Raw genomic sequence first — 16,651 nt, 5'->3', positions numbered from 1 at the left:
TTTCAATGCGGTGCGTGGGGTGGAGGAAAGATGTTTCATTCGTGGTGGGGGGGGGGGGGGGGGGGTTACACCAGATGTTGAGCCTTTTAATAATTTCATTAAAGAAAATATGTTAATTGATTTTCCGTTATGTAATGTCATTCGTATCTAGTGCCTTAGTGTTCAAACACAATCCTGATTTGCACGTAAAAATATAAGCTCTTTAGTATAATATATACAAGTACAATACATTTATCTTGGGCTTACATTTTCCTTATTACTTTTGTGTAATTATCTAATGCCAATCAACAACAGCGCCGATCCAATAATCTTCAAAAGTTTTTTTAGCAACCAAATTTATTAGAAAGGAGGGAAGTACAATGAGTACTTAACCCACAACTCGAGCCAACCTCGACCATGTTCACTTTATACCCCTTCTTGTTGCCGCACTTAAGACTGTAAGATGAAGAAATTTACGCTCAAAAATGCCTTCATCAACTCACCGTCACATTTGATTCACCTTGTTATTCACGCTCAAAAGGGTGCAAGAGATCGGGCACGGCCGTGCCAACTGGGGCACGGGCTGGGCCAACCTTCTGGAGTATTATGTTGGTTTGACTTGGTTTATCTGGCACGACCATGCCAACAAAACACGAAGCGCTCATCTTTTTTTGAATCGTACTCGGACAATTACCTACAAAACACTTAAAACAACAACAAAAAACAAACAAAATAAAAGCAGATAAATGCGTGGGTTGCCTCCCACGAAGCGCTCTTTTAGAGTCATTAGCTTGACGATTAGAAAGTGTCTTTAGAATGGATCAAAGAGATCATATTGTGTAGATGGCGCCATGAAGCGTTCTTTCACATCATGATCTTTAAGCATGCAACAAGAGTAAAGAGCGGGACCTTTCATAACATTTTCCAACTCAAATCCTACCATTTTATCACTCACTTGAAAGACAATCCTACCATTTTTAACATCAACAAGAGCTCCCACAGTCGCAAGGAAAGGTCTACCTAGGATTATAGGGACGTCATCGTCCTCTCCAATGTCAACTACCACAAAATCAGCCGGGATGTATATCCCTTCTATCTTAACAGGTATGTCTTCAACAAAACCAACTAAATTTATAGTAGAATGATCAGCTAACTTCATGACCAACTCGGTAGGTTTCAACTCTCTAATCCCTATCCTTTTAAAGAGGGACAAAGGCAACAAACTAACACTAGCCCCTAAGTAGCACAAGGCTTTGTCAATGGTCTCACTCCCAATCATACAAGGTATGGCAAAACTACCTAGATCTCTAAGCTTAGGGGGTGTCTTCCGAGTGATTGCACTACTTTCCCGAGCCAAAGCTATTGTCTCATGATGCTCTATAGTCTTTTTCTTTGAAAAAATTTCTTTAAAAACTTAGCATATAGAGGCATCCGAGACAAAGCTTCTGCAAAGGGAATTTTAATGCAAATTTTCTTAAGTTTGTTAACAAATGTATTAAATTTACCCTCCAAGTTGAGATTAACAAGTTTTAAAGGGGAATGAGCTTTGGTCTCATCAAGCGATTTCTCATTTTCTATCACCGCTTTATCATATAAAAGCTTGACAATTTCTTTCTCAATGTTTTTAACCTTAGCAATAGTTTCTCCTAACTTACTACCCCCAAAAGAAATAGCATTAACCTGGGATTTGGGATTGGCTTCTCTATTAAAATTTCCAAATTTGATTTCTGAGCGACTCTCTGATTGATTGCATAGCCAGGTGGTGCTACTTGTCCATAGGGATTTTGAGGATTTTTATAAAAGTTTTGGTTTTGCCTCATCCCTTGGTTGTATTGAGCATAATTCATTTGCTCAACACCATTAATAGCACTACCTAGTTGGCAATCAACACCAATATGACCAGATATACCATAGATTTCACAAGAAGGAGATGCAGAAGTAGAAGTGATGGCACTAACATTTAGTGTTTCAAATTTTTGAGTTAGTGCATCAATCTTAGTAGTAAGATGATCATAGTTAGAGACTTTGTACATACCTACCTCCTTTTTGGAGGGTGAAAAATTTGTGATGGGTCTCTCATCGGTCCATTTGTAGTGATTTTGAGCCATGTCTTCAATCAAGGCATATGCTTCCGTGTAATTCTTGTTCATTAGAGCTCCACCTGCAGCTGCATCAACAGACATCTTAGTGGTATAAGACAAGACATTATAAAAAGTGTGGACTATGAGCCACTTCTCTAGACCATGGTGGGGACAAAGTCTAAGCATTTCCTTGAAACGCTCCCACGCATCATAAAGAGACTCCCCATCTGTTTGATTGAACCGTGTGAGTTGGTCCCTTAGTTTAGTAGTTTTAGAAGGGGGAAAGAATCGGGCAAGGAATGCTTGCCTCGTTTGATCCCATGAAGTAATGGAACTGACTTCAAGGGAATGGAACCAAGCGCTAGCTCTATCCCTTAAGGAAAAGGGAAAGAGATGAAGTCTTACGACTTCTTGGTTCTCTTTTATGGTTCCGCTAATCCTTAGAAAAATAGAGATGTGAAGATTGGGATCCTCGGCGGGGGATCTCGAAAACTGATTTTGCTGCACCAAGTTAAGTAGGGCAGGCTTGATTGCAAAGTTGTCACCCTCAACCATTGGGTACACAATAATAGCTTGTGGCTCAGCCATAGACGGCGTTGCATACTCTTTGAGAGTGCGATCATCCATGGCGGTATTATTTTGTGCATCTCGTTTTCTTTTATGTAAAAACCTTTCGATCTCGGGAATGAATTCAACAAGATTTTTGGTTTCTCGCGTAAAAGGTTTATAACCCAAGGAGTTAACGGTAACAGAGAGAAGAAGTAGAAGAAAAAAAGAAAAAGAAAAAAAGAATTCTAATCAAAAAGAAAAAGTTAATCAAATTAGTTAACTCCCCGGTCTATCAAAAACTTGATAGGATAAACCGCAAGTGCACGGTCTATCGAAGTAGTAATAAAAGAGATTATCATCCAACAGGGAGTTGTTTAATTCAGTTAACCTTTAGAGAATGATTAGAAGAGAAGCAAGTTGTAAAGTTGAGAGTTTCAGTTGATTGAAAGTAAATATAATAATAAAAGGTGCCTTGGCATTATTGGTTCATCATAATAACAAGTCCTTCACAAGCCAAAACCTTAACTTATAACTTCATGTGATATACCTAATTTCTAAAGACCGGTTTCCCTTTAGCCCCTCACCTTTCTGACCAAGTCCAGTGAGAGTTTACCTCTAGCAACCAAACCTATTTAGATGATTTGATTACTAGAAGAAGCTTATAAGGATTGAAACTACCCATGTCTCAAGAATTGCAAAGACTATTTAGCTGCCTTTGCAATTCTTGTCTAAATTCACTTGTTTCAATATCAAAGCTCCGCGTTCGCATTATGAATTGATATTTGGGATGATGGATTAACAATTATCAAACCCTCCACTTTCGTTTCCACAGTTTGATAATTGTTAATTCATGTTAACATGGTGAATTTAGATTTTAGATTAGAAATTAAGGTTACATGAAATTAGGGTTAAAGCTTAGTTCGATTAGGATTATGTCATTAGACTTATCCAACAATCCCAAGACAAGAGAAGTCTACTCACTCATGTTAATCATAGACATAGAGAAGAAGAGAGAAAGCATTAAGTAAATAGCAAGAAAGTAAAGAAATAAAAGAAGAACTTTATTGAGAAAGACAATTGTCACTTATTGAATTTCAAGGAAATAAAGATGATTTGTTTGTGATGGCTAGCTACTCTATTTATAGGATACATTCGACTTAAATTCTAAGCAATTATATCAATAGAATGTTCCACAAGCTTCTGACTTGGGGGAGACATATTTTTGTCTCCGGATCTTCGTATTTTTGCTCCAAATCAGCTCCAGACTCCTTTCTTTTGCTCCAAGACTCAATCCATCAAATATTTATTCCTGAAATATAATAATATGCAATTGAAGTAAAATAGCTCAAAAAGGAAACAATATTAAAATAAACTAAACTCAAATCTAATTAAAACAAAACCAAATATTATGCTAAAACTAGCTAATTATTGACTCCTCACGAACATGCCCAGTTTCAGCAACCTTTGATTTTTGTTTCGGGCACTAGGGAACCAATCCGGGCTTTCTAAAATGTTTCTTTTGACTTGTTTATTCTCCGTTTATACACTTAAACCTACTGGAACATCGTTTGAATCGAATTGGACTTGATTTTGTGAATTGAACTTAACTTTTGAAAAATGGTCCAAGAACGTCGATTTTTCCGAAACTCGTTTTCTCAAAGAATTGGAGTAGGGTTGTATACTGATTGTATGGTTTCTAAAAATGGTCGTGATTGGTTTCATCAAGTCTTAACTTGGTTTGCTTTGAAAATGGATTTTCTTGAAAAGTAATAAAGAGAGACGAACTTTGTGATTCTCATGATTTCGTCGTATTTAGCCGGTGAAACGTATAGGTATACTCTACTGCACTTACATGTGGCCTATAGGTATATTTAGTAGAGGCATTGGATCTTGTTACTTAGTTTTGGTTCAATTACTTCAATTATGGTAAAATTGTGGAATGTTAGACGAACTTTGTTGAAAATGGTTTTAAGAGCCGATTGCCTTATAAATCCTTTATGCATAATTTGATATGATTGTAAGAAGATGTATGAATGGTTGTTAGGTGATGAATATGATGTTTATCATCATGTGTTGTATTTTCTCCTTTACTTGGATTGTAAGGAACTGTGTGGAGTTGTTAAACTATATGACATAGTTGAATGTTGACTATAGCCGTTGAATTGTTGTGAACATATACATGGTGGATTGAGTCATATGTTCATTAATCATATGTCGTGTCGGATGTTATATCCATATTGCCGTTGACTATAGCTGTTGATAATGATGTTTTTGTTGCATCATGGTGTTTTATCTTTGTTTTCGGGTGTCAAACATTGATTACGTTTGAACCTTTTTAACCGGTGATATCTTATTTTTTCTTGGGAAGGCAAAAAGTAAGCAAAACCCTTGAGAATCGAGGTCCGGGAGTTTTTTTCGCTACGGGAAGGTGTTAGGCACCCATAACGACTATAATATCCTATAGGAACCGTCTTTAATTTCTACGCGCGCGCTTTATTTTTAAATGCTATTTTGAAAAGTGTTTATTTAAACCTAAGAGTTTCTAAGTGAAGAATTGGAGGGAGAAGAATGTGTTTGAATTTTTATTTTATTTGAATTGAAGGAATTTTGATTCCTTGCCTACGTACCCGTTCAAGGGATCAAATCCACCGTAGTTCTCTTCCAAAAAATGTTTTTGTTTTTGTTGGTTGATTTTAAGTTTGAAAATGGGATTTTGAAGAATGAGAGAGAGAGGCCTCAAGGGCATGAGATTGTAAAAAATGTGAGGTGGAATTAGTCATTTGCAAAATGCGGTCTAAGTATGGTTGAGATTCATTAAGATTTGATTAAGAAAATAAAAGGAAAATTCAATGGGATTTTGATCCCAAGGTTTATTAGGAAAAATATTTTGAGTGATGTTGTTCATATTTTTTGGGAAATTGATTTTTCTAAGCGTAAATCCTAAGCATTCATCTAAACATACAATCCTAAACATACATCTAAACATGCATATCCTAGCCATATACCTAAATTGATGTGTGTGCATGTGTCGGTGCTTGTGTCGGTGTACATTATTAGAGTCCATTGTCCATATTACATCATTGGCCTAGATACATTCTATGGTCTTGCAAGAAATTAAAATTGCATAAGAAGTAAAGTACAAAAAAAAATCTAAGTGTTTACATTCTAAGCCTTGGTAAAAATTAATATGCAAGAAATGAAACTAAAATGGAAGAATGAAGTATGCTTATGAAACATGAAACAAAAGGGTTAGTAGAATAAAATGTAAAATGAAATGGAAGCAAGCAAAAAGAGCATAGTAAAGTAACTAGAATTTAACGAGGAAATAGCCAAAAAATTTAACCAAAAGACATGATGAAATTGTATTTGAAAACTACTAAAATTCTAAGGCAAAACTGTAACAGCCCGATTTTCGCTAGTTTTATTTTATTATTTATTATGTGTGTTATATGTGCTCTTATGTGATTATTTGCCTCTGTGTGTATTTTTGGTCGGGATTCGTAGAATTCGGTGTAGAAGGGTATTTTAGTCATTTTGGACTTAGGGGCATTTTGGTCATTTTGAGGGCAGTGGCAATTTTGTAATTTTGCAGAAAGTTATTTTTTTTAGTGTTTAGTGGAAGTTATTATTTTACCTAGTTACTAGAGAGGGTGTAGTAATTATTTTAATTATCGTTAAGTGACCGTTAGTGTTGTATTTTACCGGTAAGTGAGTAGTAACATTTTTGAGGTTGAATTAGAAATGGGTTAGGCCCATTAAGATTTGTGAGATGAGCCCATTAAGTGAGCCTTTATAAACTAATGTTAGTGAGAAGAGATAGGGTTACAACATTTTCATTTCATTTCATTTGGAGAAGAGTAGAGATAGAAACTAGAGAGAGGAGCAAGAACAAGGGTTAAAGGCAAGAGGGAGATTCACCATCTAAGAGCTAAATTGAAGCTTGAATTAAGGATTCTTGGTGTTAGAGGTAAGGGGGTTAGTCTTTACTCATAATCACTTAGTTGTAGTTTCTACCCTAATTCTTTACTTAAGTGCTTATTTGAATAATTGATTATGGTGGAATTAATTGGTAAATTCGTGCTTAAGTTGTGATGCAATGTTTGGGTATGTAAATTGAATGTTAATTGAGTTGTTGATGATGAAATTGCAAGCTTAAACCATGTACATATGTATGCTTTGTGTTTTGCCCAAAAATTGATTGTTGTTGTTGTTGTTGAGAGATGTTGTTGTTGATGAATTATTGATGAATTTATGATTGGTTGTTGTTGTTGTTGAATGAAGGTGAGATCACGATTATATGATGTAGTTGTTGTTGTGCTATGATGTTCTCATCAATTTATGCTTTGGGTGTTGGTGAAAGTATTGTTGTGATTGAATTGTAGTGATTTTACAACTTTTGTGAAAATGGGTTGAAAATGAAGAAGTTTGATTTTGATGATGTTGAATGAGTTAAGGAAGATTGTTAGAATGGTTAGGATGGTATGATTTTCTGTTTTAATCACTTGGCTTTGGAGAGAAATCATTTTGGAAAGAAAATGGGTTTTTGGTTAAAAGTCATTTTAAGAGCTTTTACAAAATAAGTCATTTTGGGATGAGTTTGATTAAGTTGTTTTAATGTTGAAATGTCAAGTTTTCAAGTGTGGTTTGTATGGTCTAAGTGTTAGGAATACATTGGCGAAAACGGAACTGAAATCGGATTCGAAAACAAGATTTTATGCCCGAAAACGTAAAATTGCATTTTTGCTGTACTGGTGGAATGACACGACCGTGTGTCTGGATGACACGACCGTGTCAGAGTCCCCTGTAAGGGATCACACGACCGTGTGTCCTGACCACGCGACCGTGTCAGTTCTGCAGAATCCCAAAACCTTGTTTTTTTGTATTTTTGCGTACTTTTAAGCATACCAATGGATTCCAAACACCTAACCTTATTCAATCAGTTTATAATTAAGCTTCTAAGAGTATCATAGCTTGGGTCTAACTTGGTTTTGTTTTGGGAATTGAATTGGTTTTGCAAAATGATGCCAAGAGACGAACTTCGTGATTTTTGGGAATTCTTCATGTGTGGCCGATGAAATGCTTTTGTAACCTCTACTGCACCTATAAGTGACTTGTGAGAATGCATGGCATAGGCAATTGAGCTTGTAGAGTTGGTTTTGGTTCATAACTTCTATTATTTTTAAATGGTGACTTTTGGAGACGAACTTAGTAGAAATGAACCTTGATGAACTAAAGTCTTATGAATCTTTTGTGAATGGTCACATATGACTAGATAATTGTGTTTGAATGATTGTGGAAGGATGAGAATGATGTTTATCATAAACTGTTGTGTTATTCCATTTTACTTGATTTATGTGATGTAAATGGAAATGAATTGTGAGCCGATGTTGATGTTGTTGGTTGTTGATGTATATAATGATGATTAAGTTGATGATGTTGATGTATGTTGATGACTCTTATTTGATTGTGATTGTTGAATGTGTGGACACGTATACTTGATAATGCAGTTGTTGTTGAGGTAGTCAATGTAATTGGAGGTGTACTTTTACATTGTCGTTGTTATGTTGAAGTTGTGCATTATCGGGTCGTTGTTGTATGTCCATGCATCATGATCATGTTGAGTCATATGTTGAAATGTAAAAGGAGGTGTACTTTTACATAGTTGTTGTAAGAGGAGGTGTACTCTTACATGTAAGAGGAGGTGTACTCTTACATAGATGTTCAGTTGGCATCTAATGACTGTTGTTGATTTGGTACCACATGCATATATGTGTCGAGTATAGGCGCATTGCATAATGAAATGTTATCTTGTTGTTGCATGTGAATGGTGAATGTTGATGATAAGTGTGTTTGATGAATACATACTTGTGATATTTGGAATTGAATGGTTGATGAGTTGTGACATAATTGAATATGTGACTTGATGATGTTGTGTATTGGTGAAATTTGGTGAATGTTGTGATTATGTGGATTGGTGTATATGTATATTGGTGGATTTTGTTGATGGTTGTGAAATAAATGTTCTAATTGCATGTCTTACTTGTTTGTACTTATACACTTGGTGAATCTATTTGATGATAATTGATTGGATGATAATGATGAGGTGAGAATTGTATATGTATATACATAAGATGTGGTGATTTCTTTGATGATGATGATTGATTGCTTGTAACTTGAAATGATGAATTGTACTTGTTGAATTAAGCATGCTAAATGAGTAATGAGGTAAGTGATGTGATCATTGATTGATGTTGATAAATGATGAGCTTTGATTGATGTCTTGATTAGAGGTTGATTATGCATGCTATGCTATGATAATAATGTGATAGCTTGAGATGCAAGTAATGGGGGATGTTAATCATATGATGCTAGTATTCTAGGAGGGGTGGTTATGTATATGTGATATATATAAATTCTTGAATACCATGTTTTTATATGTGGATTATGATTAATGTAATGCTTACCCCCAGTGGTTTCGACCGCCTACCTGTCTGTATGGATGGGTAGACGTTGTGCAGGACTAGACGCTTGGTGAGTTTGCTTGTTGGATGTTTGGACGACGAGAGCTTTCTCCGTTGTCGTGTCAGTGTCATAGTATATAGGCTCTGATTAGGGTTAGCGTCTGTTTGTTGTTTTGGATTCTGTTGCTATGTTGTTGTTATTGTCCACTTGTCGGACTTGGAGTATTTTCATATGAGGATTTATTTGACCATGGCATGTATATGTTGAAGTTTATGATTTGAATTCCGCTGTGACCGTTGAAATATTATATATATGCATGATATTGTTGGGTTTGTTTTGAGACGTAGCATCTATTTCTAGAATATTTCTGATGTATTCGCGCGTTTTACCGCATAATAGAAATTGGGTGTTACAAAAACCAAGGCCTATAATCCTCACATTAATGGTAAAATTCCAAAGGTTTTAAATCCATCATGATGTGAGAAATTAAGGGACAATAGCATGCAATACAATCATAGTATTTCCAAGCCTATTTGCACTTTATTTGACACAAGAAGTACACATTATTCACATAGTACAAAATTCATGATAAGAAACCAAACCAAACAGCAAGTACATACAAAATCAAGAGGCCAATTCACTCAAAAAAATTCATATTCAAAGTCACTATTATGTGCTAAATTCAAGAACCAAAATCACTTCAAAATTGCACAAAGTTTTATAAGAAAAAGTGAGCCAAAAGCACAAGAAAGTTGCACATAATCTTGAAGTGAATTTCAGCATGAAATCACATCCCAAAAGATAGGCTTTAAAATGCTAAAATTACTACTAAAGATTCACAAATGTTTAAAAAGCCTTTACAACAAAATTTTAACAAGAATCAACACATTGAGCCAACAAGGACACAAAATATTTTTCATACTCTTTCAATCAAAATTTAACTGGAGAATAGCATCAAGATTCATCAATAATCACAAGAAAAACATTAGAAATTTTTGTGGAATTTTTCAAGAGGTTTTGAACATAAGCAGGGGTGTAGAAAACAAATTTGCAGCGTACGAATAGCAAATAAATCCTCAAAAAACGAAATCAGCAGCACACAAGGGCCCAAGCCCAATCCTAAGAGAAAGACTGGGTCATAAGGAGGTACAGGGATCGTTAGATCGATCCAACTGGATTAGATCCGAGATCCATTGGCCAGATCATACGAAGGAACATGGTAATAGCATGTACTTGCACGCATGGGATGACAAGGAAGTATAAAAGCAAGATGCAAGTAGAAATCCTCACTTTCCACTACCGTTTCTCTCTCTAAACTTTCCTAGAGAGAGGAGGTCTGCAACAAAACCTCTTCTTCTCCGACGAAGCCTTAAACGTCGGCGACGGTTGCCGGTGGCGGTTTCCGACGTCGGCGAACTCCAATCTACTCCGATCTTGAATTTTTTTACATTTTTAGACTCGTCTCATCACACTCTTTCTGGATCCAAAGTTCGTTTTCGAAAAAAAAGCTTGAAACGGAGTAGATCGGATTTCAAAGGTTTGCGGCGTTTTTCACTTTTTCACGTATGCTAAATCAAACGAAATATGACGAAAGGAAGACAAACGAGCCACGTACCGTGTTTTGAAACGGAGACTTTGAGGACGGAAAAGCCTCGTGAAAAGATCCTTTCACCAATCAATTTGTTTGCTTCTCTGAACTCTTCATTCTTCCTTTCCCTTGTGCCTTTTCGTTGATGCTTCGGTTCTGAGTTTTTGCTTGATTCAGTGCTGAACCGAATTCGAACGCGTGTTCTGGTGATGGAATACTAGATTCGAATTTGGTGTGTTTCTTGTGAATTTGACACTGGAATCTTGATTCGATTTCGGTGTGTTTTTGTGGATTGGATACTGGAATTTTGATTCAATTTTTGTGATGATGATTATGTGTTGATGATTCGGTGATGATGATTATGTGTTGATGAAGAATTGAATTCTGGAAAAGTTTGTTAGGGTTTGTTCTTGATGAACATTCATCAAGTTCATCAAGAGTTTTGTGCTTTGATCTGAAAATGCAGAGAGAGAGAAAAAAGAATCTGTTTGTGATGAGTTGTACCACAATGAATGGATCTGAATAGTGTATGTGATGACTGGGCTATTTATAGCTGACACATGTGACTGCTGGACCAATAAGACACTGCCATGTGGCGTAACTAACTCTTGGACAAATGAGGAACTGACATGTGTACTGGACTAATGACTTGGACAATATGGACTAAAATGCAATTTTTAGGAATTTTAGGACTTAAAATGAAAATAAAATAAAATGAATTAAAATTGGTAACCGGAAAATAACGTAAAGTGAAACGATTAAAATTGACAAAACGGACTAAAACGAACCAATGACTTAAATGAGGTACTTTAAAGTAACCTCTCTCTGCCGAAATTTCGTGTGAAATGACCAAAATGCCCCTGGGGCTAAAACGACTAAAAATGACTTAGATGTAAATTTTAAAATGGATTTTTAACAGGAAATTAAAGCAAGAACTTATACAAACAAAATTAAAAGACTCAGAGACAATATTAAGAGTTTAAACAGAGTTTTGACACATGAAAAGACTAAAATGCCCCTAGGGGCAAAACTGACTCAAAATGACTTCAAATGCAATTTTTGAAATGGATTTTGACCTAGAATTGAAATAAGGACTTATTCAAACCAGTTGAAAAGACTCAAACAATTTTTCAAAGATTGAAAGAAATTTTAACATAGGAAATGACTAAAATGCCCTTTTTCATGAATTTTGCAAACAATATTGAAATAAAATGCAGAGAAAGATGTAATTGATCGGAGATAGTTCAAATGACTTGAAATGCAAGAAAAGAAGAATGGAGCCAGTATTTTTAGGTCCAAAATTAGGGTATAACACATGGGTGACGACCTTGAGGAGATTTGGTACCACATGCATGTATGCGTTGAGTATAGATGCATATCACATTGGCATGAGTCTTGATTGTTGCCGTTGTATGAAGAATGATGATGATAAGTGTGTGATGAATACATATACTTGTGATCATTGGAATTTTTTTGTGAATGTGTATATGGAAGTTAATTGCTCATGTTGATTAGTGAAGGATTGAATTGATTTATGTCAAATTGTTTATATATTGATTATGATTGATGTAAAGTTAACCTCCAGTGGTTTTGACCGCCTACCTGTCTGTATGGATGGGTAGCCGTTGTGCAGGTACAAGTTGTTCTTTGGATCGAACTAGTCACTTGACCGATACAAGATACAAATTGGAATTTTGATTTGGACAGATACAAATTGAGAGTAAGTTGATATTGATTTGATTTGAAAATAGGCATGACCATTTTTGTTGGCCCAAGAGCAAATTGAGAGTGAATTGACATTGATTTGAATTGAATTGAAAGTTCGAGATTGAAAGAGAGATTGAGGATTGAGATTGATTAGAGACATAGACATAGACATTGGATTGGAGAGTTGAAATTGACATTGAGATTGGATTGAAAAATTGAGATTGAATTGAATTGAAATTGAGATTGGATTGAAGTTGGAGATCGAGTTGAAACTGAAATTGAGATTGCTTCGAATTGAGATTGAATTGAACTGAAATTGAGATTGCTTCGAATTGAGATTGAATTGAATTGAAATTGAGATTGCTTTGAATTGAGATTGAATTGAATTGAAATTGAGATTGAAATTGAGTTTTGAATTGAAATTGGAAATTGATTTGAATTGAGGTTGAGAATTGAAATTGGACTGAAGGTTGAAATTGATTTTGACAGTTGGAATTGGAATTGTGACTGATTTGAAATTGGAGATTGAAATTGAATTTGACAGTTGAAATTTGGATTGAATTGAAATTGGGAGTTGAGTTGAATTGGAAATTGAAGTTGAGTTGAATTGGAGATTGAATGTTGATTCAAAATGAAAGTGGAAATTGAACTGATTTGAAAGTGGAAACTGAGTTGGATTGAAAATTGAAATTGGAAATGCAGCATGTATGTATGGTATAACAAGATTATTAAATGTATGGGCACATAAAATGCATGATTATGCATGTATGAATGCTTGAAATGCATGATTGGTTTGTAATTTGACAAGAAAGTTTCACAGAGATAGACAAAACATTGGAAGATTGGGCACGTAGTGGCTCGTGCGGAAACATGTTCACAGGGGAAAACCTCTTTGGTGAGATCGTCGTTGAGAGACGTATCAAAACCATGGCTGAGGGCATTAAAAACTTGTAGAGGAGGGACCCTTGGAAAGTTCTTGGATACAGGTCGCCGTTGCTAGGCGTGTCAGTGCTGGGTAATCATTGGGTGTTAGCATCTGTGGTCAATGCTTTTATATTTCATTTTTCATCCTTTCGTTTTTCAATCCCATTTTTGCCTGAACCGCCCTTTCGGGTTTTTGATTCACCGGGGAATAAAATTCTTTTCATTGCCCCATTTTTGCCTGAATTGCCTTCATAGGTTGTCAATCAGCGGGGTGCTCATTTTTGCCTAAGCTGCCCTTTCGGGTTTTCAACTTAGCGAGCTTTTTATTTTGCATTTTTTCCAATTTTATTCTGTTTTTTTTCATTCTGTTTTTCATTCTTGCCATTGACCACAGATCATCCTGGGGAGTAACCTGCTTGTAACATGTATTGATATGGACATTGATATACATTTATTCATGCATGTTCCATTGAAATGTACCATATTGCTCCGGTTTGCTTTCAAAATAGACGGGAAAAGATTTTTCAATTTTCAAAAATGTTTGTTTCAGACATTGACATTATCAAAATGGAAAGAAAATATTTTGTATATAGCATTGAAAGTAGAAAGAAAAATAGAGTTTCAAACAATAGCACAGGCTCAAATCGATGCAGAAGGGTGAGAGTCAGCCAAAGGCATGACTTCACGGATTTACAAAGCTTGGAAAATGGTAATTTTATTGGTTGGTGATACATTGAACACGATGACCACTACATTTCATAGAAATTTTGAATTCACAAGTACGGAAGCTTCTGATGAAGACGATCTTTGACAGTTGCAGATGCCCCAAGGAGGGATGGTGATTTGCCAGATATAGTTACTTTGTCTTTTATTTTCAACCTCATTTTTGCATGAACCGCCCTTTCGGGTTTTCGGCTCATCGAGGCGCTCATTCTTGCCTGAGTTGCGTACAATCTCAGCGAGCTTTATTCATCATTTTTTTTTGTCCCTAACTTTTGCCTAGACCGCCCTTTCGGGTTTTCGATCCACCGGGAAGCGCATTTTTTCCTAGACCGCCCTTTCGGGTTTTCGACCTACCACGCTGTTCTTTTCTTTCTAGACAAAGTATTTCTTGACTATATCGGCATTAACAGGATTTGGGAGTTCAACACCATCCATGTGTGTAAGGATTAAAGCACCACCAGAGAAAGCCTTCTTGACAACGTAAGGACCTTCATAGTTAGGTGTCCACTTGCCCCTTGGGTCGGGCTGCTGACTTATCCTCCTTTTCAATACAAGTTCGCCTTCCTTGAATTCTCGAGGTCGGACTTTCTTGTCAAAAGCATTCTTCATTCGCACTTGGTATAACTGTCCATGAGCCATAGCGTCCATACGTTTCTCTTCAATCAAATTCAATTGGTCATACCGACTTTGACACCATTCAGCCTCAGTTAATTTTGCTTCCATGATCACTCGAAGAGATGGAATCTCCACTTCCAGAGGGAGAACTGCTTCCATACCATATACCAAAGAGAAAGGAGTTGCCCCGGTTGAACTGCGCACCGTAGTACGGTAACCATGCAAGGCAAAAGGTAGCATCTCATGCCAGTCTTTATAGGTAGTGACCATCTTCTGAACAATCTTCTTGATGTTCTTGTTAGCGGCCTAACTGCACCATTCATCTGAGGTCTATAAGGAGAAGAGTTGTGATGTTCAATTTTGAATTCTTCACATAAAGCTTGCATCATGCTATTGTTCAGATTGGAACCATTGTCAGTGATAATTTTGTTGGGAACACCATATCGACAGATGACGTTATTCTTGATAAACTTGACAACCACTTGCTTGGTCACATTTGCATAGGAAGCAGCTTCAACCCACTTGGTGAAATAGTCAATTGCCACCAGAATGAAACGATGTCCATTGGAAGCTTTTGGTTCAATTCTTCCGATCATGTCAATGCCCCACATGGAGAAAGGCCATGGGGAAGACATAAGATTGAGAGCATGTGGAGGCACATGAATCTTGTCAGCATAAATTTAACACTTGTGGCATCTCTTAGCGTGTTTGTGGCAGTCACGCTCCATAGTTATCCAGTAATAGCCGGCTCTTAGCAATTTCCTCGACATGGTGTGGCCCGAAGCATGGGTCCCGAAGGTGCCGTCATGTACATCATGCATCAACTTCTCAGCTTCTTGCTTGTCAACACATCTCAACAAAACCATGTCATAGTTCCTCTTGTATAGGATTTCTCCGTCCAGAAGGAATTTACTAGCCCATCGTCTCAAAGTCTTTTTATCCCTGTTGGAAGCACCAGGTGGATATTCATGATTCTGCAAGAATTGTTTGATGTTGTGATACCAAGGCTTTTTATTATTCACATCTTCATCAGCCTGATCTGGTACATCTTCAATAGTAAACACATGAGCGGGTCTATCAAGACGTTGTACTTTGATTACGGGCACATCATTCCAGTGATTGACACGAAACATAGAGGACAAAGTAGCAAGAGCGTCAGCCATCTGATTTTCATCCCGAGGAATATGGTGCAGCTCAACCTTGGTAAAATACGTCAACAGACGTCTTGCATAGTCACGGTAAGGGATCAGCTTCTCATGATGAGTCTCCCATTCACCCTTTATTTGATTAATAACAAGTGCAGAATCTCCATAGATGTCAAGGTGCTTAATTCTCATATCAATGGCTTCTTCAATGCCCAAGATGCATGCTTCATATTCAGCTATGTTGTTCGTGCATTCAAAAGTTATTCGAGCAGTGAAAGGAATATGGTGCCCCTGTGGTGTCACAATGATGGCCCCAATTCCTTTGCCATAAGCATTAACAGCGCCATCAAACACCAATCCCCATTTGCTATTAGGATCTGGCCCTTCATTAATCAGTGGTTCTTCACAGTCTTTTGCTTTCAGATACATGATCCCTTCATCAGGGAAATCAAACTTAATCGGCTGGTAATCATCAAGAGGTTGACAAGCAAGATGCTCAGCAAGGATACTTCCTTTGATTGCTTTCTGAGCTTTGTACACAATATCATATTCAGACAACAACATTTGCCAACGTGCGATCTTTCTAGTAACAGCAGGCTTTTCAAAGATGTACTTAATTGGATCCATTCGGGATATCAACCAAGTTGTATGATTCACCATATAATGACACAGGCGTTTGGCAGCCCAAGCTAAAGCACAACAGGTCTTTTCAAGCATTGTATACCGAGTCTCACAGTCGGTGAACTTCTTGCTCAGGTAGTAGATAGCATGCTCTTTCTTACCAGTCTCGTCTTGTTGACCGAGAACACAACCCACTGAATCATCTAACACTGACAGATACATAATCAAAGGCCTTCCTTCCACTGGCGGGACAAGGA

General features: G+C 36.6%; 1 protein-coding gene and 1 non-coding gene across 2 annotated transcripts; one reads left to right on the top strand and one right to left on the bottom strand.

The window, feature by feature from the left end:
- Nucleotides 1–790: 790 nt before the first annotated feature.
- On the bottom strand, nt 791–2,687 carry LOC146929596 (uncharacterized). The gene is made up of 4 exons (XM_085707367.1): nt 2,355–2,687; nt 1,638–2,120; nt 952–1,369; nt 791–855 (listed from the first exon to the last, which is right to left on the bottom strand). The coding sequence occupies exons 1-4, from the start codon at nt 2,685–2,687 to the stop codon at nt 791–793; spliced, it is 1,299 nt and encodes a 432-aa protein (XP_085563493.1).
- LOC146929597 (small nucleolar RNA R71) lies at nt 2,218–2,324 on the top strand. Its single transcript, XR_015009128.1, has one exon. It is a non-coding gene; the product is annotated as a small nucleolar RNA R71 (small nucleolar RNA).
- Nucleotides 2,688–16,651: the final 13,964 nt, after the last annotated feature.

The sequence above is a fragment of the Medicago sativa genome, chromosome 4 (assembly GCF_051527215.1).
Source record: "Medicago sativa cultivar Bolivia chromosome 4, Bolivia_mono, whole genome shotgun sequence".
In the NCBI taxonomy this organism is placed as follows: domain Eukaryota; kingdom Viridiplantae; phylum Streptophyta; class Magnoliopsida; order Fabales; family Fabaceae; genus Medicago; species Medicago sativa.
Note: the sequence above shows the minus strand (reverse complement) of the source record. Positions and strands in the feature narration are given on the sequence as shown.

Bases quoted from the DNA above. Each gene is read 5' to 3' on its own strand.
- LOC146929596 (XM_085707367.1), bottom strand. From the start codon at position 2,687: ATGGATGATCGCACTCTCAAAGAGTATGCAACGCCGTCTATGGCTGAG. The intron at 2,121-2,354 runs GCCCGATTCTTT...CTAATGAACAAG, and splicing joins AAACGAGGCAAGCATTCCTT to AATTACACGGAAGCATATGC. The intron at 1,370-1,637 runs GTAGTAAGTTAG...ATTTTTTCAAAG, and splicing joins TAATGCTATTTCTTTTGGGG to AAAAAGACTATAGAGCATCA.